The sequence below is a fragment of the Acipenser ruthenus genome, chromosome 41, assembly GCF_902713425.1.
Source record: "Acipenser ruthenus chromosome 41, fAciRut3.2 maternal haplotype, whole genome shotgun sequence".
In the NCBI taxonomy this organism is placed as follows: Eukaryota; Metazoa; Chordata; class Actinopteri; order Acipenseriformes; family Acipenseridae; genus Acipenser; species Acipenser ruthenus.
This window is the reverse complement of record NC_081229.1, coordinates 10,401,453-10,428,662: the sequence shown is the minus strand read 5'-3', so window position 1 is coordinate 10,428,662 and position 27,210 is coordinate 10,401,453. Positions and strand designations below refer to the sequence as shown.

Here is a 27,210-nt window from a genome sequence, read left to right as displayed (position 1 = left end):
ACATGAAACAGGATCTCAAGCAGCTGCTATATATCTTTACAGGGTTTGATTTTAATTCTCTGGTTTCAGATTCAATAATGTATTCATGAATAGTCATGTGCAGGCAGTAGTTTTAATACAGTCTGGGATCTTTTCCTGTGTCATTTCCTTCCTCTCCTCCATGTATCTGTATTATTCTATAGACACAGAGACACATGTCTTTTTGAAGTAAGCATGTTGAATGATATGTTATTCCATGTTGATGTTCACAATGTAATCTTTTTCAGCTGTTCAGGGTGATGACTGGGGAGTGAATTATCTTCTGAAAGAGATGTGTGCATTGAGAGGATCCTCTGTGGTCATACCCTGTACATATGATTATCCTAAAAGCTTTAATGGCACAGTTTTAACTGTAGTAACTGTGAAGTGGTTCAGGAGTTCTATTCCTGGTATTACTGATCGAGACACATACGTGTATCACAGCACTGGGATCAATGTGAGTCTTGAATATAAAAACCGGACAGAGTATCTGGGGAACAAAGTGAAGAACTGCACGCTACAGATACGTGATCTGCAAAGCAACGACACTGACAAATATTATTTTAGATTTGAAACAAATAAATTGAGAAATAAATAAAAAATGGACTGGTGTCTCTGGAGTGTCCCTTTCAGTAACTGGTGAGTGTTTCTGAAACGTTTCCAACAATAATATATTTTAATAAGCCCAAGCCCTTATTATTATTATTATTATTATTATTATTATTATTATTATTATTATTATTATTATTATTATTATTAATAATGCCTTTTAGCAGGTCTCTAGGGGTGTGATTAAGATGATTTGTCACCCAGCTCCCCTGTAACTGAATGGATTTGCAGGAATTTGAGTTAAACTGAATAATCTTTGTTTAATCCAATGGTTTGTAAACACTGACCATGTCTGAATGTGTGCTTACTGGGCTGAGATGTTTGTGGGTTTGTTTTTTCTCTGATTTTAGAATTGAGTGTTTGTTCATTAACTAACATGTCTTTTTATTCCATGAAGAGCCCAAGGTTACCCTGGACCCTCCTGTTCCAGATCATACTGTGAAAGAAGGATCTTTCGTTAACCTGACCTGTGGCTTTGACCGCTGCACCCTGAATGAGAGCAGCTTTGTCTGGTACAGGGAGGGGCAGCCAATCAGGAACGCAACATCAAACAAACTTCAGTTTAATGTTTCTTATGAGCATTCTGGGAAGTACTGCTGTGCTTCTGCTGAGAACAGCAGCATTAAATCTGAAGAAATCAATTTGATTGTGAATTGTGAGTACAGTGAACAAGGGCTCTGAGGCATTTTAATGAACACTATTATATACCGTATTGAATACTTTCAATCAATGACGTTGTGTTTGCCTTACATGCCCTTGCTTATTGAGTCCAACACATTAAAGGGTATCCTAATGAAACAAAGTATCTGATCATTCTGTGCTGACTTTCAGACTCCCCAAAGAACACCTCAGTCGGGGCTCCCGGTGGAATAGTGGAAGGGAGCTCAGTGACGCTGACCTGCACCAGCAATGCAAACCCACCAGTCAGCAGCTACACCTGGTTCAGGAGGGATGGAAATGGGGATGAGGAGAAAGCTCGTCAGCAGCATCTCAATTTCAGCAGCATCACCTCCAGTGACAGCGGAGATTATTATTGTGAAGCTAAGAATTCTCTAGGCGCACAGAACTCTTCCTCGGTTCATCTGAGTGTGACAGGCAGGTATCGTGAGGAGACGGGTATTGAAGACTTGAAACAGCACTTAAACAATTAAAAGATTTGCATTGTTCAAAACAAAACAAAAGGATAAATAAAATAAAGGCGTTTGCTAGAATTTGTTTTCAAAGGTTGTTCAAATATAGATATGATCTTTATCTTTTGACATTCATATTTCGCTTCATAATTACTCACATGTTTTACACAATAGGTGATGAGGTAATTAGTGTTCCTAATGGTAAGAAGACCACTTCTGATTGGATAGTAGAAGTGCAGTGTATGGCCCTGGAGAAAAGGTGCAGGGGAAACGCTTTCCCTTTATACTGTGAGAGAATTCAAATGAAATGACAGGCCTTTATTTTTATAGCATTAATTCAATGCAACCAATGGATTCTATTTAGTAAGATCTGTGCTGTGCTGTGCTGTGCTGATAATGCAAACCCTTTCTTCATTCTAGTTAGTAAGATCTGTGCTGATAATGCAAACTTCTTTTTTCTAGTTAGTAAGATCTGTGCTGTGCTGATAATGCAAACCCTTTCTTTACTCTAGTTAGTAAGATCTGTGCTGTGCTGATAATGCAAACCCTTTCTTTACTCTAGTTAGTAAGATCTGTGCTGTGCTGATAATGCAAACCCTTTCTTTACTCTAGTTAGTAAGATCTGTGCTGTGCTGATAATGCAAACCCTTTCTTTACTCTAGTTAGTAAGATCTGTGCTGTGCTGATAATGCAAACCCTTTCTTTACTCTAGTTAGTAAGATCTGTGCTGTGCTGATAATGCAAACCCTTTCTTTACTCTAGTTAGTAAGGTCTGTGCTGTGCTGATAATGCAAACCCTTTCTTTACTCTAGTTAGTAAGATCTGTGCTGTGCTGGGAATGCAAACCCTTTCTTTACTCTAGTTAGTAAGATCTGTGCTGTGCTGATAATGCAAACCCTTTCTTTACTCTAGTTAGTAAGATCTGTGCTGTGCTGATAATGCAAACCCTTTCTTTACTCTAGTTAGTAAGATCTGTGCTGTGCTGATAATGCAAACCCTTTCTTTACTCTAGTTAGTAAGATCTGTGCTGTGCTGTGCTGGGAATGCAAACCCTTTCTTTACTCTAGTTAGTAAGATCTGTGCTGTGCTGATAATGCAAACCCTTTCTTTACTCTAGTTAGTAAGATCTGTGCTGTGCTGATAATGCAAACCCTTTCTTTACTCTAGTTAGTAAGATCTGTGCTGTGCTGTGCTGTGCTGGGAATGCAAACCCTTTCCTTCTTTGTGTGTTTTCTTGTCTTGTACAGCGATCATGAGAATGAATATGTTAATATATGCAGTGGCTGGGAGTGTGCCTGTGATCATCTTGCTTATCCTGGTGATTATCATTTGCATCAAGCGGTGAGTACCTCAAATACCTCAAATGAATTAGAACTTGAAAGAATGTAAAGTTTCAGGCAGGAAATTAAACACAGCAGCAAATACGATCCTTCGATTGACAGGGAAGTATTGGCACCCAGTAACAAGCATGGAGTAGTGTAGGTTCAGAACTGCAGCTCCCACCTGCACCTCAGTCTTTATCAGCCTCAGCTACCCATGGCAATCAAGCCAGGTACATGAGACCCTCCAGTCAGGGCTGTGCTTTCAGTTCACTTCCACCCCAGCCTGGTCTCGAACAGCTCAGTGATGTCAGTCAGAATGTGGAGGCAGCTCCAGCGAGACAGAGAGCCACACCGAATCGACTTGAGGTCCCAGGACACATGATGACGTCCTCTGATAACAATGTCGTCACTCACTGAATAGCATTTTCTGTTTTAAACTTCAAAAGGAACAAGAAAGACCAACCAATCGAAAAAGTGAATGTGAAAAGCGAAGGAGGGAATCAGGAGCTCACGGTAACCCCAATTACTTATTAATAAACATGAAGGACCCCATATATATATAATACGGGTCTTAGCAACAGCAATCATTAATGCAATGGACTTCATGTCTGGTAGACCCAGTTTTCAGGAATTCACCTCAAAATAACCTTTATTAGGAGCCCCCTGTAAGGCTGGTAATAAATGTGCTGTTATGTTATTTTCAAGAAGATATTTACGCACTGCGAGAGTAAGGAAGTGGAATGATGAAACGGCGCTGCAAACTCAGTGTCATGTATATTTGCACAAACCATTCTGTCCGAGTGACTTCCTTTACAGACCCAGTTTGGTGTGTTCGTTGAATTATTCTTTTCTCAAGAGTCGAGATCTACTGCACGTTATGATTCACCTTTTATTCTTTTTTTTCTGTTTTTTGAAGGTTATAAATACAATATATGAAAATGTAAATGGATTGCCTTCTAGCGGAGGAACGCAAGAGCATGTAGAGGAGATACACTATGGATCCATCCAGTTCCAGGAGAGAAACCAGCCTCAGTAAATATAGATACATGTCCTTTTCTGATTGAAAGACCTTCCATTGCAATGCAGGTCACACAATGACCATTCACTGGTTCTGTACCAAGCGGATTGAATGGAAGGCGCATGACTTGACCAGTCAGTAGAATGGCAGGGGATTATATCGACAGTGATAACAAATCTACTGTTTCATCAAAATCGTATTTATTATTCTATTCAGCCCGGTAATCCATGCAGTAAACAGTGACCTAGAATTAAGCAGCAAAGCAACTTGGCTAGTTAAAGTTATGATGGTGTTTGAATTAATTTGTGTTGTGCTTTATTAGGTTAACCACGATAAGAAAATTGAAATCAGTATAGTAGTAGCAGTACTTTTTTAAACACAAAAGAAAATGACAGACACACCACCTGCACTGCAAACACCACCAGTTCAGAAATACACACAAAACAGAGACAAGAAACACAGAGAACTAAACAGAGACAAGAAACACAGAGAACTAAACAGAGACAAGAAACACAGAGAACTAAACAGAGACAAGAAACACAGAGAACTAAACAGAGACAAGAAACACAGAGAACTAAACAGAGACAAGAAACACAGAGAACTAAACAGAGACAAGAAACACAGAGAACTAAACAGAGACAAGAAAACACAGAGAACTAAACAAAGACAAGAAACACAGAGAACCAAACAGAGACAAGAAACCCAGAGAACCAAACAGAGACAAGAAACCCAGAGAACCAAACAGAGACAAGAAACCCAGAGAACCAAACAGAGACAAGAAACCCAGAGAACTAAACAGACAAGAAACCCAGAGAACCAAACAGAGACAAGAAACCCAGAGAACCAAACAGAGACAAGAAACACAGAGAACCAAACAGAGACAAGAAACCCAGAGAACTAAACAGAGACAAGAAACACAGAGAACTAAACAGAGACAAGAAACCCAGAGAACTAAACAGAGACAAGAAACCCAGAGAACCAAACAGAGACAAGAAACCCAGAGAACCAAACAGAGACAAGAAAACACAGAGAACCAAACAGAGACAAGAAACCCAGAGAACCAAAGAGACAAGAAACACTGAGAACCAAACAGAGACAAAAACCCAGAGAACCAAACAGAGACAAGAAACACAGAGAACCAAACAGCGACAAGAAACACAGAGAACCAAACAGAGACAAGAAAACACAGAGAACCAAACAGAGACAAGAAACACAGAGAACTAAACAGAGACAAGAAACCCAGAGAACCAAACAGAGACAAGAAACACAGAGAACTAAACAGAGACAAGAAACCCAGAGAACCAAACAGAGACAAGAAACACAGAGAACCAAACAGAGACAAGAAACCCAGAGAACCAAACAGAGACAAGAAAACCCAGAGAACCAAACAGAGACAAGAAACACAGAGAACCAAACAGACAAGAAACCCAGAGAACCAAACAGAGACAAGAAACCCAGAGAACAAAACAGAGACAAGAAACCCAGAGAACCAAACAGAGACAAGAAACCCAGAGAACAAAACAGAGACAAGAAACCCAGAGAACCAAACAGAGACAAGAAACCCAGAGAACCAAAGAGACAAGAAACCCAGAGAACTAAACAGAGACAAGAAACCCAGAGAACCAAACAGAGACAAGAAACCCAGAGAACCAAACAGAGACAAGAAACACAGAGAACTAAACAGAGACAAGAAACACAGAGAACCAAACAGAGACAAGAAACCCAGAGAACCAAACAGAGACAAGAAACACAGAGAACAATACAAAAAGACAATAAACTGGGTCTTTAAAACAAAAAGCAACTCAATAAAATAGTTTTTTTAACAAAAAAAGGTGCCCTGCTACTTTAGAAAACAGAGCATGCCAAAAGAAAGGAAAAGGGTTAAAGACATGTGTATTTGAAGTGTTTTAATCACTTCCTGGAAAGCACAATAATGTGTGTCCTCCCAGTATTATTATTGTGATGATGATTCTTCTTCTTCTTGTTTAAACTCATTGTGTAATATTCTTGGTCTCTCAGCGCACTGATAGATGATAAGAACATCCCTTTAGAAGACTCTGTCATCTACAGCACAGTTGCCAAGCCAGTCAGCTGAACGGTATGAAATATCAATTTCGTCCTTCCTTCCTTTAGCTGTTAGGAAATGCATTGGGAGCTCATGGTTATGGGTTGTCACTGTTAGTAGATATCAGAGAACACAGAGTTTCAAAGTGTGCACTTTAGTTTCTTAATTTCTTGTGAATGCCCCTGTGACAGGCTGACCGGGGTAAGGAGACTCAGAGTCAGGATATGCAGAGAAAATAAAAGACTTTTAATTAAACAAAATACACAAAACAAAAGGCACGATGGCCAACCAAAAAGACAAACACAAAAACAGGCTTTAAACACTAACTATCCAAAAAGAACCACTCACTCTCTCACACAGGTCTTCTCACTCTCACAAACACTCCCCAACTAACACTCACACTCCCCAACTAACACACACTCACACTCCCCAACTAACACTCACTCACACTCCCCAACTAACACTCACTCACACTCCCCAACTAACACTCACTCACACTCCCCAACTAACATTCACTCACACTCCCCAACTAACACTCACTCACACTCCCCAACTAACACTCACTCACACTCCCCAACTAACACTCACTCACACTCCCCAACTAACACACACTCACACTCCCCAACTAACACACACTCACACTCCCCAACTAACACACACTCACACTCCCCAACTAACACTCACTCACACTCCCCAACTAACACTCACTCACACTCCCCAACTAACACTCACTCACACTCACTCACTCACTCACTCACTCACTCACACTCACACTCCCCAACTAACATACACTCACACTCCCCAACTAACATTCACTCACACTCCCCAACTAACACTCACTCACACTCCCCAACTAACACTCACACTCCCCAACTAACACTCACTCACACTCCCCAACTAACACACACTCACACTCCCCAACTAACACACACTCACACTCCCCAACTAACACACACTCACACTCCCCAACTAACACTCACTCACACTCCCCAACTAACACTCACTCACACTCCCCAACTAACACTCACTCACACTCACTCACTCACTCACTCACACTCACACTCCCCAACTAACATACACTCACACTCCCCAACTAACATTCACTCACACTCCCCAACTAACATTCACTCACACTCCCCAACTAACATTCACTCACACTCCCCAACTAACATTCACTCACACTCCCCAACTAACATTCACTCACACTCCCCAACTAACATTCACTCACACTCCCCAACTAACATTCACTCACACTCCCCAACTAACATACCCAAACACTCCCTTTTATACAGGTGCCTGGGCTAATTGGGCAATTCGCACCTCATTAGCCCAGGCACATTCCACACATTCCTCACACAAACTCACTCACTGAACCACACCCCAAACACACTCATATCCACTCTAAACAATACAAAAACACAAAACCACCACAAAATAGGCTGCACCCCATCACAGCCCCTCATGCAGTTCTATATATTTTATTTAGTGTGTTTCTTCTGAACTAATTTCTCTTTCCATCGCTGTTATCTTGATTTTCTACCTGCTTCATTGCTTCTCCCTTTCTCTTTAGAAACGCAGGTTCACAATTGTGCAGCAATGCTGAGGAACACGCTGCAGTCATTCAAGATCTTTTGCCACGTATCCTCCTTCAAGCATTGGGACAGGTGAAGAAATGTCGAGCAACGGAAGGAGGGCACGTGCTTTACCAACACAGAGCCCTTGCTTACCAGAGTGTGAGCAACCCCAATCTGAGTCTTCACGAGCAGCATGTGTACATGCAGTTAAAATGTCACGACTCTCTGTCTCAAGGAAAGAAACGCAATGTCAGATTCTTGTGTAAAAGCAAAGCTCATTTATTAGTATTTGTTTCTTAAATCCACAAAGCAAGGTGACAGTCAGTAAATTACATTTAAAGACATAACGGTATGTAAAAAAATTAATTAAATGTTTTTCATATGAAATAAAGACATGTTTTAATATCTATATATCTTATAGCTGCAGAAAGCTCAGACCATATGCAGGGTGTGGTAACTTTATTAATATATAATGAATCAGTCCATTCTACTTTTATTCAAATTACACTGTTTATAGATTCACGAAAGATTATTCTTAACAGATGATTATAGCCAGCACATGATTACATTGGTTTACATTCATTGGATATTCAAGATACAGAAACATCACAAGTATTGCGACCCATTCTTCTAGTCGAATAATGCTAGTCTCCTAACTTGCAGTCAAAATAGTAATTAGCCATTTCTTTCAACTGGGGACACCCTTTCAGAACAGGTCCGGAGGTAGTTGTTAGTTCATTTCACCCAGGCAATTCAAATACGTGCAGCCCCCTCTAAGCTTATATGAGTTGCATCTCATTTGGCTCTTAATCTTATAGAATTCCTTGACTAAAACACCTGCTTCACATTAGCTGACACATCAATCTCACATAGAATGAACCTATACAATGGTAGACCAGTTTCCCATGCTAACCATGGATAATTTTAAGTCTGTTTAATAGGAAACTCTCACATACCCGAATACCAGCCTATCATTGGACTTCTTCCAAATGCATATCTATACACAGAGTACAATATTTGATGTTTATTTTAAACCTTACGCATACATAATATTGAACCTGTGACAGCTGAAATGTGAGGCATGCTTTAGATTATGTGTACAGTAATTAACAAGGAGATTTATTTCTACAGCATAATGTTGATTCACGCCATGTCATAAAATCTCATTATCCTTCCTTAGTTACGTGTTTTATAACGCTGTATGTCCACAGTCTGTTAATCTCGTTTTAAACTTTGCAATACAGTTTATAGATTTTTATAAAACATCCTTAGATAACACTTTAGTTTGGGGATCTGCTCTGAATAGTTATATTCATATATTATAATACTCTTATGTTATTTTACAGTTTTCAAACTTGCCCTGCCATTCCCTGTTGCTGTTTCTAATCATCATGTAAACAGCACAGCTAACATCGTGCTTACAGATAGGACAGAGCCCTAATCCTAGATGTTCCCTTTACCACAGAACCACAGTATATACACATCTGACAACTGTGCTTTCCATTCAAAGCTCTGCTACTGTAAATCGTGTGTGTGGAGGGGGGGGGGGGGGGCGATCACACTGATTCTGTATTGAAAGACCACAATGATTCTGTATTGAGAGACCACACTGATTCTGTATTGAGAGACCACACTGATTCTGTATTGAGAGACCACACTGATTCTGTATTGAGAGACCACACTGATTCTGTATTGAGAGACCACACTGATTCTGTATTGAGAAAGCACACTGATTCTGTATTGAGAGACCACACTGATTCTGTATTGAGAGACCACACTGATTCTGTATTGAGAGACCACACTGATTCTGTATTGAGAGAGCACACTGATTCTGTATTGAGAAAGCACACTGATTCTGTATTGAGAGACCACACTGATTCTGTATTGAGAGACCACACTGATTCTGTATTGAGAGAGCACACTGATTCTGTATTGAGAAAGCACACTGATTCTGTACTGAGAGACCACACTGATTCTGTATTAAGAGAGCACACTGATTCTGTATTGAGAGACCACACCGATTCTGTATTGAGAGACCACACTGATTCTGTATTGAGAGACCACACTGATTCTGTATTGAGAGACCACACCGATTCTGTATTGAGAAAGCACACTGATTCTGTATTGAGAGAGCACACTGATTCTGTATTGAGAGACCACACTGATTCTGTATTGAGAGACCACACTGATTCTGTATTGAGAAAGCACACTGATTCTGTATTGAGAGAGCACACTGATTCTGTATTGAGAGACCACACCGATTCTGTATTGAGAGACCACACTGATTCTGTATTGAGAGACCACACTGATTCTGTATTGAGAGACCACACCGATTCTGTATTGAGAAAGCACACTGATTCTGTATTGAGAGAGCACACTGATTCTGTATTGAGAGACCACACTGATTCTGTATTGAGAGACCACACTGATTCTGTATTGAGAAAGCACACTGATTCTGTATTGAGAGACCACACTGATTCTGTATTGAGCCCCTCTGGGATCCCAGTGCTCTGATACATTTTGTGTATACATGATATATTAGTCAGGTCTCTACATTAAGTTTTATTGGCTGGTTTTGCTACAGTGCTGTAGATTACAGAAGCATCCTCCTCCTCTTCTTGGTGCTTATTCCTGTTTAAAAAGAAGCAACTTGTTAGCATTGAGTTTTCATTTCAGTGCAAGTTTTACATTGCTGTGCTATTTTATGTGAGACCGGAATGAATGAATTGCTTGAGGAAATAACGAATTGTTAATAAAAACAATACTTAAATAGAAAGTCGCAGCCTCGTAACAGTTTCCACAAATCCATTTAAAGAATAAGCTGTTCTTACTCTAGTTACATTCTACTGTCTCGCTGGGATTCTGTGACCATTACATTAAATGCTTCTAGAAAAGAAATGGAAAATGCATTTCGATATCTTCTCTCGAAAGCTATAACATTGTGAATCCGAATATTAAGTTTGTGTGAGGCTGCTAACTCAACCCAAGCCAAATGGTTAAAAAGAGTACAACCAATGATTCAGAATCAGAACTCAATAAGTAAAATCACAATGAATCAGTGCAACCCACTACCTCTCATGTGTTAATGCATACCTAAAGCTTCATGCGAACACTGTACAAAACCCTGGCTAGATGTATCAGTTACTAGAATGAACAGACTTGATACTTACCGCTCTGGGCTCTTGGGCTGGAAGTGAATGGCTGCGTACTGGATGTCATCTTCACCCGCTGGACCCTGCAGATTCGAATCTCCCACAATGTTAGAAATGTTATCCGTCCTGTCCTGGAGTACGGAAAATCACAGGACAATTACCAGACCAGCTGGGAGGAACACCAATCAGGACATGCAAACACAGCCCATGAAACCAAAGGGATATTGTTACAGATTAAAACAGATTGCATCTCTACCCATCCAAGTTAAAATACAAGTTAAAAAGTGCTTAAAAGCGTTATCAGACAGGAATGTCTTTCTGGGGGATTTAAAGACTTCTAGAGGTTAAGAACAGCCTTCGTCAAATCATCCCATAGATATAAAGCTCTAGCCAGCTGTGCCGGCACAGTACTTTTCATAAATAATCTTTACTCTATATATATATGGGGCAATATCAGAAGACCTGTGCTAGCTGAACAACAGTTATTATTATTATTATTATTATTATTATTATTATTATTATTATTATTATTATTATTATTATTATTTATTTCTTAGCTGACGCCCTTATCCTGGGCGACTTACAATTGTTACAAGATATCACATTATTTTTACATACAATTACCCATTTATACTGTTGGGTTTTTACTGGAGCAATCTAGGTAAAGTACCTTGCTCAAGGGTACAGCAGCAGTGTCCCCCACCTGGGATTGAACGACCCTCCGTTAGAGCCCTAACCACTACTCCACACTGCTGCCCTGTCCAGAGCCCTAACAACTACTCAACACTGCTGCCCTCAGTTACTTGAGGGTAAGGGCAAAGAGTTGCTTTGTGATAAAATACCATTGCCAGCAACTGGATTGTGTGTGTCTATTGTGCCCCGAGAAGGCATGAAATCCTTAAATGCTAGAAAAACTACAACAAACTCAGGATGAGCCAGGAAAACCACCGGCCTACGAGGAATCCAGTGTTTTTAATTCAGATTTAATGAAGCCTTCGATGTCTTAAAGGCCTGGTAAAGGGGGGTGAAGACGGATGATGGAATGCCTTGTGATGTCATCCATGTCTTTTACCTGGCTTTCTGCATTGTTGAAACTTTCTTCGATTGATGGTTTATTCCTCCTTTTGAGAAAACAAGAAGATAGTGGCGTTCATGCTTGCACAAGAAACTTGTAAAAAAACTAAAAACAGTGTCATCCAGAATCAGAAGAGCCTCATCGGGTCTCCTTGAGGACGTAGAAATAAGAAGACGACACAGAATCATTGATGTCTGGCTCACAAGATAATATATATCACGATCTCCATGTTCAACTGAGCAGTGAGTTATTAAAGGGATAATGCACTCCAGCTTGTGTGTTGTGCTGGGATAACATCAAGCCTCGGATGGTTGGGCAGTCCGCAGGCCGAGTGAGTCCAACACCCGAGGCTTGATGTTATCCCAGCACCACACACAAGCTGGAGTGCATTATTCCTATTATACAATGGCTCACATTGTATAGCAAATAAGACCCATTTCATGTTTAAAAGTGATTTTAATTAAACAAATGTGAAAATAGCATTCTGCCTCTTAAAATAGTTCCTGTTTTCCATTTACAGCTGTAGTAAAGTATTTATGACATTTTAATAGATATACTAAAGTGCTATTTCAATGTAATTTAATGTTACGGTCCAGGGGCGGTTCATTTAAGTGTCTGTTTAAGCCCGTTCTGAGCCCCACGTAACTGCTTATGCCATACAGCTCTCCGGAGCTATTTCTGACAGGCATACAATTGTCATAGAACTGCATTAAGGTGTTCTCATGACAGTTTCCAAGTCTATATTTGTGTTACTCTCACTCACCCAGTCATAAACGCTGACTGCCCAGTCGGTTTGTCTTTTCGTGGATGCTTCATTTCTGTCAGATTCTATCTTATCTAGTCCCTCAGAGTCCATCTCCAGGTATCTTTTTTTTTAAATGTTTTTCCTCTCATTGAGAGGTGCTGTCTGGTCTGCTCTGTGTTTGAAGGCTCTTTGCCAAACGAGGTTTCCACAGTTGTCATGTTGTTTAAGGTACAATTAACTTCAGGAATTATGTAATTTATTCTGTGTTATTGACAGTAGTGGCGGATTGATATCTCTGTCTAGGTTTTCAGTGAGGAGGTTGCCGGTACTAGATCCGTGATGTCATGTTGGGATAACATCACAGGTCTAGTGCAAGGCTGACCAGTCAGAGCTTAGGAATGTTATTTGCCATTGTATAATGGTGCATATTGCATGGTTATCCTCTGTAACCTACACTCATATCATTCCCAGACAGTCCGGGCTGCTGGTAAATTCACTGTACAGGGATCTTTATCTTCATCTTGTCCTGTGTATCGATAGACTCAGAAGCTTTAACTCCCTTACCTCTTGATGAAAACGATGATCCCTAGCATTAGAATTCCAAAGGCTATGGAAGCTGCCACTATCGCCAGAATAGTTTCCATTCCTTCATTTGTTATTCTGGCTGAAATGAAATTAGAAACACGGTCAGCTTGGGTGTCAAGTCTCCAGAAACAGCAGGTGAAATGGATTCCCGATTCCTCAATGACCATCAAGGATATTATTATTATTATTATTATTATTTATTTCTTAGCAGACGCCCTTATCCAGGGCGACATACAATTGTTACAAGATATCACATTATTTTTTTTTACATAGAATTACCCATTTATACAGTTGGGTTTTTACTGGAGCAATCTAGGTAAAGTACCTTGCTCAAGGGTACAGCAGCAGTGTCCCCTACCAGGGATTGAACCCACGACCCTCCGGTCAAGAGTCCAGAGCCCTAACCACTACTCCACACTGCTAATCACATTGAATGTCTAGTAACCTAGACAATAACTTACATTTCACACTCATTGTTAAAAGAATGAGCTTTGGACAATAAGCTTCATATGATGCATTCTGTCTAGTCTTCATCCAGGACCTATGTTTTTCAATTTCTTTTATTGCTGGATTGATGGATTAATAACAGTGCTGCTGGGGTGTACTGTGTGTGAATATGACTTATTTATTGAAAGTATTCAATACAGTATATAATAGTGTTCATTAAAATGCCTCAGAGCCCTTGTTCGACTTTATTTTATTTATCCTTTTGTTTTGTTTTGAACAATGCAAATCTTTAATTGTTTAAGTGCTGTTTCAAGTCTTCAATACCCGTCTCCTCACGATACCTGCCTGTCACACTCAGATGAACCGAGGAAGAGTTCTGTGCGCCTAGAGAATTGTTAGCTTCACAATGATAATCTCCGCTGTCACTGGAGGTGATGCTGCTGAAATTGAGATGCTGCTGACGAGCTTTCTCCTCATCCCCATTTCCATCCCTCCTGAACCAGGTGTAGCTGCTGACTGGTGGGTTTGCATTGCTGGTGCAGGTCAGCGTCACTGAGCTCCCTTCCACTATTCCACCGGGAGCCCTGACTGAGGTGTTCTTTGGGGAGTCTGAAAGTCAGCACAGAATGATCAGATACTTTGTTTCATTAGGATACCCTTTAATGTGTTGGACTCAATAAGCAAGGGCATGTAAGGCAAACACAACGTCATTGATTGAAAGTATTCATTACAGTATATAATAGTGTTCATTAAAATGCCTCAGAGCCCTTGTTCATTATACTCACAATTCACAATCAAGTTGATTTCTTCAGATTTAATGCTGCTGTTCTCAGCAGAAGCACAGCAGTACTTCCCAGAATGCTCATAAGAAACATTAAGCTGAAGTTTGTTTGATTTCTCGTTGCTGATTGGCTGCCCCTCCCTGTACCAGACAAAGCTGCTCTCACTCAGGGTGCAGCGGTCAAAGCCACAGGCCAGGTTAACTAAAGATCCTTCTTTCACAGTATGATCTGGAACAGGAGGGTCCAGGGTAACCTTGGGCTCTTCATGGAATAAAAAGACATGTTAGTTAATGAACAAACACTCAATTCTAAAATCAGAGAAAAAACAAACCCACAAACATCTCAGCCCAGTAAGCACACATTCAGACATGGTCAGTGTTTACAAACCATTGGATTAAACAAAGATTATTCAGTTTAACTCAAATTCCTACAAATCCATTCAGTTACAGAGGAGCTGGGTGACAAATCATCTTAATCACACCCCTAGAGACCTGCTAAAAGGCATTAATAATAATAATAATAATAATAATAATAATAATAATAATAATAATAATAATAATAATAATAATAATAATAATAATAATAATAAGGGCTTGGGCTTATTAAAATATATTATTGTTGGAAACGTTTCAGAAACACTCACCAGTTACTGAAAGGGACACACCAGTGGCACCAGTCCATTTACCAGTAGGTTCATTTGTTTCAAATCTAAAATAATATTTGTCAGCGTCGTTGCTTTGCAGATCACGTATCTGTACCGTGCAGTTCTTCACTTTGTTCCCCAGATACTCTGTCCGGTTTTTATATTCAGGACTCACATTGATCCCAGTGCTGTGATACACGTATGTGTCTCGATCAGTAATACCAGGAATAGAACTCCTGAACCACTTCACAGTTACTACAGTTAAAACTGTGCCTTCAAAGCTTTCAGGATAATAATATGTACAGGGTATGACCACAGAGGATCCTCTCAATGCACACATCTCTTGCGGAGGATAATTCACTCCCCAGTCACCACCCTGAACAGCTGAAAAAGGTTACATTGTGAACATCAACATGGAATAACATATCATTCGACATGCTTACTTCAGAAAGACATGTGTCTCTGTGTCTATAGAATAATGCAGATACATGGAGGAGAGGAAGGAAATGACACAGGAAAAGATCCCAGACTGTATTAAAACTACTGCCTGCACATGACTATTCATGAATACATTATTGAATCTGAAACCAGGGAATTAAAAGCAAACCCTGTAAGGATATACAGCGGCTGCTTGAGATCCTGTTTCATGTTGATATTCACTCACATGGTTTATGTGTGTGTCTCAGATTAGGGGAGTCCTCAATGGTAAGGCAAGGTCTCAGCATTGTTGTTAATGCAGTCGTGTTTTCAAGGAATCTGATGCTATGTCTGGGTTTGATTGTAAAGCTCCACAGCACAAGACAGTACTGCATGTGTTAAATGGGTGCTGTTCTTGTGTGTATTCCACAGACACGCTGTCCGCTGTTTGAAGGCAGGACTCACATCCTGCTTTTCAATGGGTTTCTTTTTCAGTTGAAGATGATAAGTGCCATGCCAGGGTAACATATTGTCAATGAACCAAAATCCATGATAATGAGGGCTTTTCTTACTGAGTTTAAACAGAGCTTGAGAATGTCATGTTTAACAGCTCTAGTGCTAGCAGGAGCTGCCTGCTGCTCAACAGGCTTACAGAGTGTCAGTGTGAACGGGTTTGAACAGTGGAGGCTGCACTGCGGAGGGGGTGCTAAACAGACACCAGTTACATGGAGTTTATTAAAAACACTGTAGCACACCCCAGTTTAAAACACTTGCATATCCTGTCAGAATGTTCCACTTGTTTTAAATATCCACACAAAGTACTGTCACTGTGTAATAATAATAATAATAATAATAATAATAATAATAATAATAATAATAATAATAATAATAATAATAATAATAATAAGCTCTAAACATACTTTATAAAGTAGTAGGCTTACCAGGCACATTGTAAAGACTGGTCACGAGTATGCAGAATATTTCTTTGAGGAACATCGTTGCTCGTTTCAGTTTGTGATTTTTATTTGTATCTTGTATTCTGATAGAGGGAAACAAAAGAAGTGTAATGTAATTACACATAAACAATGAATGTGCAATTCTGTATCGTTTAAACATGTATCTTTGTATTCAAAACCCCTGCAGAATGACAATATACCTTGACAGAAATGTAAAATAGTGCAGACTGCTGTATAGTCTAATATGGGATTATGAATGTATAATTAAACACAGTCAGACATGGTTCTACTTTATTTCAGAGTCACTTGTTTCGTTACAGTTTACTTCAAATACAACAGAGGATGCTCATTTGGTGTCAATAGTTAGTAAATATATATTAATATATTTACAAAGTAGGCTGTGTGGTCCAGAGGTTAAAGAAAAGGGCTTGTAACCAGGAGGTCCCCGGTTCAAATCCCACCTCAGCCACTGACTCACTGTGTGACCCTGAGCAAGTCACTTCACCTCCTTGTGCTCCGTCTTTCGGGTGAGACGTAGTTGTAAGTGACTCTGCAGCTGATGCATAGTTCACACACCCTAGTCTCTGTAAGTCGCCTTGGATAAAGGCGTCTGCTAAATAAACAAATAATAAAAAAAAAACAAGTTGAATGAAAAAAAAATCTAATTTGCTAAACACTGTTACCCGATTGCAATCAGCGCTATGCTTTAAGAACACAAGAAAATTTACAAACGAGAGGAGGCCCCCATTCAGCCCATCTTGCTCGTTTGGTTGTTAGTAGCTTATTGATCCCAGAATCTCATCAAGCAGCTTCTTGAAGGATTCCAGGGTGTCAGCTTCAACAGAGGGGTCCCGGGTTCGCGTCCGCCCTCCGCCAGTGTGTTGATTGCGGGGCAGGGGTGCAACCAGGATTTTCAACCCGGGGGGGGGGGGGTTACCTGCCAAATTGCAGGTCCTTCTGGAATCGTCTGAAAGCCTTTTAATGTGTTTGTTTTTTAAACCATTTAAATACAAAACCATAACACAACGTGTATACAGGCTTGTCTTATTCATTATCGGTACTGCGGTTGCCTTTAATTTATTGTTCTGTACGTACTACTGCTTTGTAGATGTAGAATTCGTGATTGTAAACATCTAACACTAGTACGTACAGTACTCTTTCAAATACACGTGTTATGATTTTGAATGTGCGGGTCTTTAGGACGCTTTTTATTGTCCTTGCTTGCGCCCCGGCTCCTCTTTCTTTATGAAGCGCTGCCTGTGACTTCCTTGTTAGTCAGTCAGGCAGTGTACAACGGGGCACTCCCACTTACTTCTCTCACAATTCATTCGCATTTGCCAACTTTTAAACCACGAACATCATCCAGTTGTTCAGCCCCACTTCTGACTCGATCAATAGCTTCTAAGTTTTCTTCTAAGACACTTTTCTTTACACAGTAATGATGAAGCAACCGTAGCGTTGAGCTCGAAAGAAAGTTCCACCTCCAAACTAAATGTTTAACTTTCCAATAAGGCTCATTATTATTAGTGTTATTTTATTTTTCATCATATTTAATTTCAACAAAGTTTTATCACGTTGATTTTAATCTGTGTCTGTTTTAACCTTGTACAAAGCACAATTGTCTTGGTGTTTTTTAAAAAATATATATTTCAAATGCTTTTAAAACAAAATGTATGTCTGTATGCATGAATATCATCTTTAAAAGAAATGTAAAATGAATGAAAAAAGAATGGGTTTAAATGTAAAATCTCAATAAAATAGTCTATTTAATTTCAACTAGAAGCGAACCGTGAATTTTTCTAAATTGGGAAACGTTGCTGTATCGCCTATATACGTAGTTTTGATTATTATTATTATTTATCTCTTAGCAGACGCACTTATCCAGGGCGACTTACAATTGTTACAAGATATCACAATTTTACATATAATTATTATTTTTTTTTTACGTACAATTACCCATTTATACAGTTGGGTTTTTACTGGAGCAATCTAGGTAAAGTACCTTGCTCAAGGGTACAGCAGCAGTGTCCCCCACTGGGGATTGAACCCACAACCCTTCGGTCAAGAGTCCAGAGCCCTGACCACTACTCCACACTGCTGCCCCGGTTGGTTATATTTTGTCAGCTAGCTTTTGTACGTGTGGTTTTGATTGGTTGCATTTTGTCAGCTAGCTTTTGTACGTGTGGTTTTGATTGGTTGCATTTTGTCAGCTAGCTTTTGTACGTGTGGTTTTGATTGGTTGCATTTTGTCAGCTAGCTTTTGTACGTGTGGTTTTCATTGGTTGCATTTTGTCAGCTAGCTTTTGTACGTGTGGTTTTCATTGGTCGCATTTTGTCAGCTAGCTTTTGTACGTGTGGTTTTGATTGGTTGCATTTTGGCAGCTAGCTTTTGTACGTGCGGTTTTGATTGGTCGCATTTGGTCGCTGTGTAAATGGTTTCATCGGGCGGAAGGGAAGCGGTGTTTGGCGCAGTCAGTGCTTCCGTGCAGTACATGTAGACGCGACTGTATCGTGAATGTGTAGTCGGTAATATAATAATACCGAACAGCAACACAATTGTAATCGCGTCTATGGCTAAGGGGGGTTCAAGAGGTGCAATGAACCTGGACCCAGGACACAGGGAGCCCAGAAAACACAAAGCCGATTTGGTTTACAGTAGTGTTTCTATTAAAGGAGATATCCTATAGATAGCATATCGCAATTACGAATTTAAAAACGTGATCGCTTCATTTTCAGAAGTCTCTGGTTAACATGTGCTCCGCACGCGTCATTTTTTTCCTCACCCGTATTGTGATTGGATACAAACTGAGAGGCTGCGGCTGCTGTGATTGGATACAAACTGAGAGGCCGCGGCTGCTGTGATTGTGATTGGATACAAATTGAGAGGCCGCGGCTGCTGTGATTGGATACAAACTGAGAGGCGGCGGCTGCTGTGATTGGATATAAACGGAGAGGCGGCGGCTGCTGTGATTGGATACAAACTGAGACGCCGCGGCTGCTGTGATTGGATACAAACTGAGAGGCCGCGGCTGCTGTGATTGGATACAAACTGAGATGCTGCGGCTGCTGTGATTGGATACAAACTGAGATGCTGCGGCTGCTGTGATTGGATACAAACTGAGATGCTGCGGCTGCTGTGATTGGATACAAACTGAGATGCTGCGGCTGCTGTGATTGGATACAAACTGAGATGCTGCGGCTGCTGTGATTGGATACAAACTGAGAGGCGGTGGCTGCTGTGATTGGATACAAACTGAGAGGCCGCGGCTGCTGTGATTGGATATAAACTGAGAGGCGGCGGCTGCTGTGATTGGATACAAACTGAAATGCTGCGGCTGCTGTGATTGGATACAAACTGAGAGGCCGCGGCTGCTGTGATTGGATACAAACTGAGATGCTGCGGCTGCTGTGATTGGATACAAACTGAGAGGCCGCGGCTGCTGTGATTGGATACAAACTGAGATGCTACGGCTGCTGTGATTGGATACAAACTGAGACGCTGCGGCTGCTGTGATTGGGCGCACAGTTCTGAGGGGGGAGACGGTCACAGGAAATAAGTTAGCATTTGCTTTTTTGATCATTTCTACGCATGCGCGAGTCCTAGACCTTAAAGGCAAGGTTAAGCCGTCGCCATTTTCTGTCTGTGAACTTTAATTGAGAACAGACTTGTTATTGTGATCTTTCCAATGTGTCGAGTAAATTGTTTTAAAAGCTACATTATGTGTGGTAAAAATCGAAAACACGGCGCTGTATTATTATTATTATTATTATTATTATTATTTATTTCTTAGCAGACGCCCTTATCCAGGGCGACTTACAATCGTAGGCAAAAACATTTCAAGCGTTACAATACAAGTAATACAATAAGAGCAAGAAATACAATAACTTTTGTTCAAGTAAAGTACAAGTTTGACAAACCTCAATTCAATAATACAGCAGATAATAGTGATAGTTACATCAGGATATGATTAAAATAGTAATAGTAGCTGTAATAGTAATAACATGTATTTCATATTACAGGTGTCCCTCGTTATACCGCCAGCTATTCTATGTGAACAAGTGTCACCAATATAAAAACAGGGCTATTTTTACACGTTATATCACCACCCCGCCGCCCGCCGCCTTCCCAAGCCAAGCAAACGTAAATATAAGCATTGTAGTTTCCCTCATTGTAGCGCCAGCAAAATAATCATGGCCAATTAAAACATCAAAGTTATTATGCACTTAACCTTTGACTCGCTTTCCTAATTCGTTGTTAACTGAACGTTCACACCAACGTCATCAACACTGCCGCTCCCAAAGCAAAACAGAAAGTACGACATGGCGAGTCGACCCGACATTTAACACCCGAGCAAAAGAAACAAATCTGCATGCATGCGTCTGAAAATAAAAAAGCAGGACATTGCAAATGTTTTCTCGCCTAAGTGAGGCATAGACTGTTAATCGAAGGACAACTGGAGACATTGTAATGGATAAACACAAATGGCTTAATGGAACGGGTCGATTTGTTTAACCTGAAAAAGGCTGGAAGCAGTCGAAAAAAAGTGACTTTTATAAACCACAGTAAAAAAATAAATAAATAAATTAAAAGTATGTAGAGGTTTGTTTAAGAGCAAGTTTTTCACAAATGAAGGTAGACTTAAATTAAAGCATCGGTTTTGTAAACAGAATCGTTTTTTTTTTAATTTTAGTTTTAAAAAGTGTTTTGTCTGTGCAACGTTTTATTTAACTGCTTAAAAAAGAATGCTGTTGGGCATAAATTGCTTTGAAATAAATAGATGGCATCGTTCAATGGGGGATAGTATTCAGCAGGGTTACAGTCGTGCTGCAAACACTAAAGTTCAAATTACCAGTGAAAGAAATTGTTGTTTTGGTGATTTGACACTAAATGAGTGTTTATTTTATTATTATTATTATTTTTTTTTTTAAGTATAAACAGTTCATCAAAAGTAACCGTGTATGTTTCATACAGATAGGAAAAGATGATAAAACGTCACACTATCCTACTGTTGTAAAGTAGGTCTACTAGTGACGTTTTATCATCTAGTACTGTTTTATTAAAATGACCTGGATACTGTAATTGTATAACTGCCCCCCCCCCCCAAAAAAACGTTTGAATTAATTGCAAACATAGAAGGTTGTGTCTGTGTGCGTGTGTGCGTGCGTGCGTGTGTGCGTGCGTGCGTGGTTTTTACCCTCACTATACGGCACTTTATTACCCATGCCCTTACCAGGTGGTATAAAGAGGGTTGACTGTATTATTTAATAATAGGTTCACTTTAGGCTGCGTAGTTTACAGAGATTACATTTCATCGCTGGCTACTTTATATTACAGGTTTTCTTCGTACACGTACTTGCAATATATTTGCAAATACAGCGAGAGAGAAATAAATACAATGCATGCATTCTTTTTTTGTATATGGATTATGACATAAGCAGAAATAATGTATCATTTGTCGTGCGATTTATTTTTTATATTTGTGTTTAAAATGTAATAACAGTTTCTAATACGGCATACGATCTATTATTTAATAATAGGTGTAAAGTTTAATTTCCAGTTTACAAAGACGTGGCAAACTCTCCCCAGACTTGTCATTTTAAATTTGTAATCGCCGCGGATATTTATATTAGGTTTTCTTCGTACAAATAATACAGAGAAAGAGAAATAAACACATGTATAATTTGTACGCATTGCCATACTGTATCAGAAACCATTATGCATTTGTCTTGAGATTTATTTTGATGTGCAATTAGATTTAATTTAAAATGTGTCGAGCTCTCTGAATAATTAGTGCAGTATTTGGTGCTGTGCGAACCAACCAGGATTACAGATGTTCATATAAATAATTTAACTGCACTTTAGGACGGTGTGTATAGGAAGCCAATCGTTTTGTGCGTTTCTCAAATTATATATACACCTTAAAACACCATCCTCCATTAAAAAACGTTTTTTTTATATTAAAACAGGTTTACATATCCCACGTAGACTTGATTAAAACGTCAAACAGTACTCTCTACGTGAAGAAAAGTGTTTGTACCCGCTTTCCCACTCAATTTATTGAAAAGGTTCAAAGTCACCGCGCAATTTGCCGTGAAAATAATATAGCTTTGTTGAAGTGAGCCCAGATAAACACTTATTAAACACTGGTTTGCTTACGCCACAGTCCACGACATTTTTGAAAGGAAACACCCATTTGGCAAGTAGTGATTTTAACTATGCATAGACACAAATTATACCGACAAAATAATGTTTTTAAAATATTTATTTATGTTTAAAAAAAATACAGCGAGCAATTTCCTGAAGGCAAAATGTATTTATAATAAAACATAAACGTAAATATACATTACGATAAATGTCACCTTTTTAAACAAACAAAAAATACAGTCTGAGATACACTTCGATAAATGACAACAGATTTAAACAAAGATTACTGTCTGCAATTAAATACCTGTTTTCGTTTCTCAAAAAAAAAATGCAAATGACGTCCTGTAATTTTGGAGAACCTTGCCTTTAAGGTCTAACATTCGCGCATGCGTAGAAAGGCTCAAAAAGGCAAATGCGGCTGTAATGTAATAGGTTGGATTGTTATGGTGGTACCGTATTATTTATTCTCTTTTATATTAGTTTTGTAATGTTGTTGAAGCTGACACCCTGGGATCCTTCAAGAAGCTGCTTGATGAGATTCTGGGATGAGTAAGCTACTAACAACCAAACGAGCAAGACGGGCTGAATGGCCTCCTCTCGTTTGGAAACTTTCTTATGTTCTTATGTTCTTAAGACGTTAAACATACAATTAAAAATCAAAACAAAGATCTGTTTCCACAGTGTAATATGGAAACCGAGCTCTGTCAGGGCAAATCGTTCCATCTGTGATCCTCCTTTCTGCTGAACTAGCCTCCTGTAAACTGGAGATATTTGAAAATCGTTACCTTCAAAAAATATTTGTAATTAGAATAAATGCGATGTTAGCATCTTGTTACCAAAACAGACGAGTTGTTGCAACTGTAATACAGCTGAATGTATTGTTTATTTGGACTTTCAAAATAGTTTGGAAATCGTTTAAAAAGTGGTACATCGTGGAAACAGCACAGGGGTAGGATGACGCAGATGCAGTTTCACCATGCTGGGAATTTGAATACACAAGGTTACCGACGGATTCTTTTTTTAAAAATTATGTGACAGAAGTGCAAACATTATTTAAAACATTATTTTGGAAATCGTGTGCATTATCGATAGTTAACGTGGGCGTTTTGCTCCTCCAGCGATTGAAACTGCCCTTAGTTTGCAAATACAGTCGGGTTTCTATTCCAAGAGTGCCGTTATTTGACACTGCCACGCTCTAATACAGTAAACAAAACGGTTATGCTTTATTTAAACCATTGATTATACTTTTCAATCTGTATGTTTTGAGAGCAAATAAAGATTACAAAATATATTTATGTAAGATATAGGGGGGGAAAAAACATTTTAATATTTAGTTATTTAATAAGTTACCGGGACACGCATTTTCATTTATTACATTTCTATAAGAAATATGGGTCGGTTGTAGTTGAAACTGAATCAGATTAAATAGGAAACTACGCTCAGCGCTGTCTAAAACATACAAAGTTTATACTGTATTTTTGCCCCAGTGGGAAAGAATTCCTGGCTCTGCAAACAAATCTCTGCAAACAATTGCAGACTAACTGAATCACACTGTAAACAGTTTGATTAAAACTTAAATCCGATATATCGTAAAACAAACAAACACAAAAATGAATGTTTATATAGAGCTTTCTTTTTTTGCGGTTTGCTGTCAGTATAATTCAGTAGTGCTGTTTTGTATTTACATAATGCTTTTTATTTGGTCTAACCTTGTTGCTTCAGGGGCCCAAAATCACCTCTTGAACCCCCCATGGAAAACACTAGCCCCTGCCTCGCCTGCCTGCGTGAACCGAGATCGCTACAATAGTATTATTATTATTATTATTATTATTATTATTATTTATTTATTTCTTAGCAGACGCCCTTATCCAGGGCGACTTACGATTGTTACAAGATATCACATTATACATTATTTCACATTATACAGATATCACATTATTTATTTATTTTTACATACAATTACCCATTTATACAGTTGGGTTTTTACTGGAGCAATCTAGGTAAAGTACCTTGCTCAAGGGTACAACAGCAGTGTCCCCCACTGGGGATTGAACTCATGACCCTCTGGTCAAGAGTCCAGAGCCCTAACCACTACTCCACACTGCTGCCCTATAACAGTGTTTAACCTGATTTCAAAGATATCCACTTGGAGTTGTCAATCCTGAAATAGGGACTTGATGCATAGGTTCTATATATTAACTAACAATTAACAAATAAACATGTTCGTATGTAAGCGAGCAAGTTAATGAGAAATCCATACAATTTTAAAAGCCCTTAAACACGAGTGATGTGCATTAGTCTAAATCCTGTTGAATTGTATATTGTGTTGTGGTAAGTAAGCATTTGTCTTCCTGAATAAATCAGTAAATCTATATTTTCCCATACTGTACAGCTACGGTCAAAAGGGTTGCATCACCTGTAGAATTTTATGATTGAGACATATTATTATTTTTTATTAAATGGTGTTAATTAAAAAAAAAATAACACCATGTAATAATATATATATATATATATATATATGATATCGCAAAAGTCTATCGGAAGCCATAACAGTATTTCATGTTAGCTATCAAAATGTCAATTTGTTGTCAGTTTTTCGTTAAGTATATGGAAAACTACAAAGCGGTGTGCAATTCAATACATTCACGTAACGTTATTCTGCAGCTTTCATTCGACTTCATGAAGCAAGATGAGTTAACTCTGTAGGGTGCTGCAAATCGTTTGTCCAGAGCTGTATATGATCTGTGCTTGATCAATAAATAAAGGGTGCACGGAGTATACAGGGAGATCGGGAATGAAACCCAGGACGTGTGGAGTCGGTTATCCTGTCCAGGGAGAGCGCTCTGTCCACCTGCAGTGGAGGTGTCAGGGTCCGAGCACCGCGCAATAAGAAATACATAACAAAGGAAACACAACAATGTGCAGCACGCAGCACTGCAGTCTCTTATTTAACATCACAAGGGAATGTTACTCACCAGCTTGACTGAGATAAAGTGCAGTAATCCGAGGCTGTAAGATCCCCAGTGCTCACTGACTCAGCTTAGGGAGATGTGTAGAAATATGAACACAATTTGGAGAAGTGGTTTGTAGATACTTCTCTGAAAACGTGTTATTTCTTAAAACAATTTACAAGTCTAATTTTCCAGGAACTCGCAATGGTGCTGTTTCTCAGCTGGGTTTCACAGTTTTATTATAGCATAGCCAGCCTTTAAAGCTGTCAAAAAAAAAGAGTTCTTCTTTTTGTGGGGTTACAGTTTGCAATCGCTTTATTATTATTATTATTATTATTATTATTATTATTATTATTATTATTATTATGATGATGATGATGATGATGATGATGATGATGATGTAGGTATTGTCCGCATTTAATATCTGATTTCTTCCCTGTCACTTCTCTTATTCTGTTAGTATGGTGTGATTTTCTTTTGCTGTTTCATTGCTGCAGTGGCATGTTTTAAATGGAGCTGAGAAGCACACAGAGTATTGTTCACATCGCCTATGAACCTGTGATCTCTGACGTGCTAATATAAAGGTTTGAGTTGGGGAGCCAGGAGAGAGCAGCCCTATGTACTGCATTCGTTGCAATCTGGTTTTGCATTTCCTGATTGAACAGTAAAGTTCTCAAAGTCGTTGTTGTGATTCTGGTATTTCAGTGCAGCGCTCCAGCATCCCCGATGCTGATGCAGTTTGCCTAACTGGCTCACAGTGATTTCATTCTAACACTGCTGGCAGTTCACATCAGTTTAAGCGACCTGTTTTTTTCAATTGTAATTCATCTGCTCTCCCCTAGATGTCCCTGCAGCCACTCCCGTTATAGTAATCAAATTCACAATTAAGAAATCAACACATTACGCTTTGACTAATTAGAAAAATAAAAGCTAATTATGAGTATAAATGGTAATTGAATAAATTGATTCGTTAAGAGAAAAATCGAGAGAACTAAACATGGAGTCAAAGACTTCACAATCAAAAAGCATTTCATTGAGTGAACGCACGCAACACTATCCACCTGGTGTTCTGCACACCGATGGGTATCATTTATTTAGCACAACTTGCCATTTATCTTTGGCCCACACTCGAAAGTCAACAACAGACCGACATTTATCATCAGAAAAACACAGAAAACGAAAGGCTGAGATTGACAGCTATGAGGCGGAGTCCTCCAGTAAAAAACTGAAGGGGGACGAAAATGATAGCCCTTGCCAGCAGTATCTGGACAAATAATTTTCCGAAAGCAGACAAGCTGGTTGAAACCATTAAAAAATTGTTTAAACATTGCCCAAGCAGAAAACTAAGTTTTAAAGACCACCTGACAGAAGCAACCCAACAAGAAGGCTGTACTTTACCCATAAAGCTGCCACCTGGGCCATGCAGAACACCCATGAGGCTCTTGGTATTCTGCTGTTGAATATCATTCCAAATACATCCCTTTTAACGCAGGCTTCGTGGAAAAGGAAATGCACATTTCACCAAACTCTGTGGTGTTAAAGGACCACCAGTAATTGCTTAAAGATGTGCAAAGTT

The 27,210-nt window shown here is 39.2% G+C and overlaps 2 protein-coding genes across 2 annotated transcripts; one reads left to right on the top strand and one right to left on the bottom strand.

Moving 5' to 3' along the window:
- Nucleotides 1-1,002: 1,002 nt before the first annotated feature.
- Nucleotides 1,003-8,442, top strand: LOC117964793 (B-cell receptor CD22-like; the record flags this gene model as incomplete). Its single annotated transcript, XM_059010664.1, has 7 exons — nucleotides 1,003-1,282; nucleotides 1,459-1,722; nucleotides 3,005-3,098; nucleotides 3,526-3,592; nucleotides 3,996-4,111; nucleotides 6,117-6,195; nucleotides 7,733-8,442. Coding segments are annotated over 6 exons (897 nt in total), but the record flags the coding sequence as incomplete, so codon positions are not given.
- A 1,565-nt stretch (nucleotides 8,443-10,007) lies between these two features.
- On the bottom strand, nucleotides 10,008-25,718 carry LOC117969530 (B-cell receptor CD22-like). The gene is made up of 9 exons (XM_059010568.1): nucleotides 25,659-25,718; nucleotides 16,524-16,621; nucleotides 15,166-15,549; nucleotides 14,526-14,783; nucleotides 14,082-14,349; nucleotides 13,273-13,368; nucleotides 11,961-12,009; nucleotides 10,907-11,019; nucleotides 10,008-10,367 (listed from the first exon to the last, which is right to left on the bottom strand). The coding sequence occupies exons 2-9, from the start codon at nucleotides 16,576-16,578 to the stop codon at nucleotides 10,292-10,294; spliced, it is 1,299 nt and encodes a 432-aa protein (XP_058866551.1). The 5' UTR covers nucleotides 16,579-16,621; nucleotides 25,659-25,718; the 3' UTR covers nucleotides 10,008-10,291.
- Between the last annotated feature and the right edge of the window lie 1,492 nt (nucleotides 25,719-27,210).

Bases quoted from the DNA above. Each gene is read 5' to 3' on its own strand.
- LOC117969530 (XM_059010568.1), bottom strand. From the start codon at position 16,578: ATGTTCCTCAAAGAAATATTCTGCATACTCGTGACCAGTCTTTACAAT. The intron at 11,020-11,960 runs GTAAAAGACATG...TCCGTACTCCAG, and splicing joins TCAACAATGCAGAAAGCCAG to GACAGGACGGATAACATTTC. The intron at 10,368-10,906 runs GTAAGTATCAAG...CTTTTTAAACAG, and splicing joins CAGCCCAAGAGCCCAGAGCG to GAATAAGCACCAAGAAGAGG.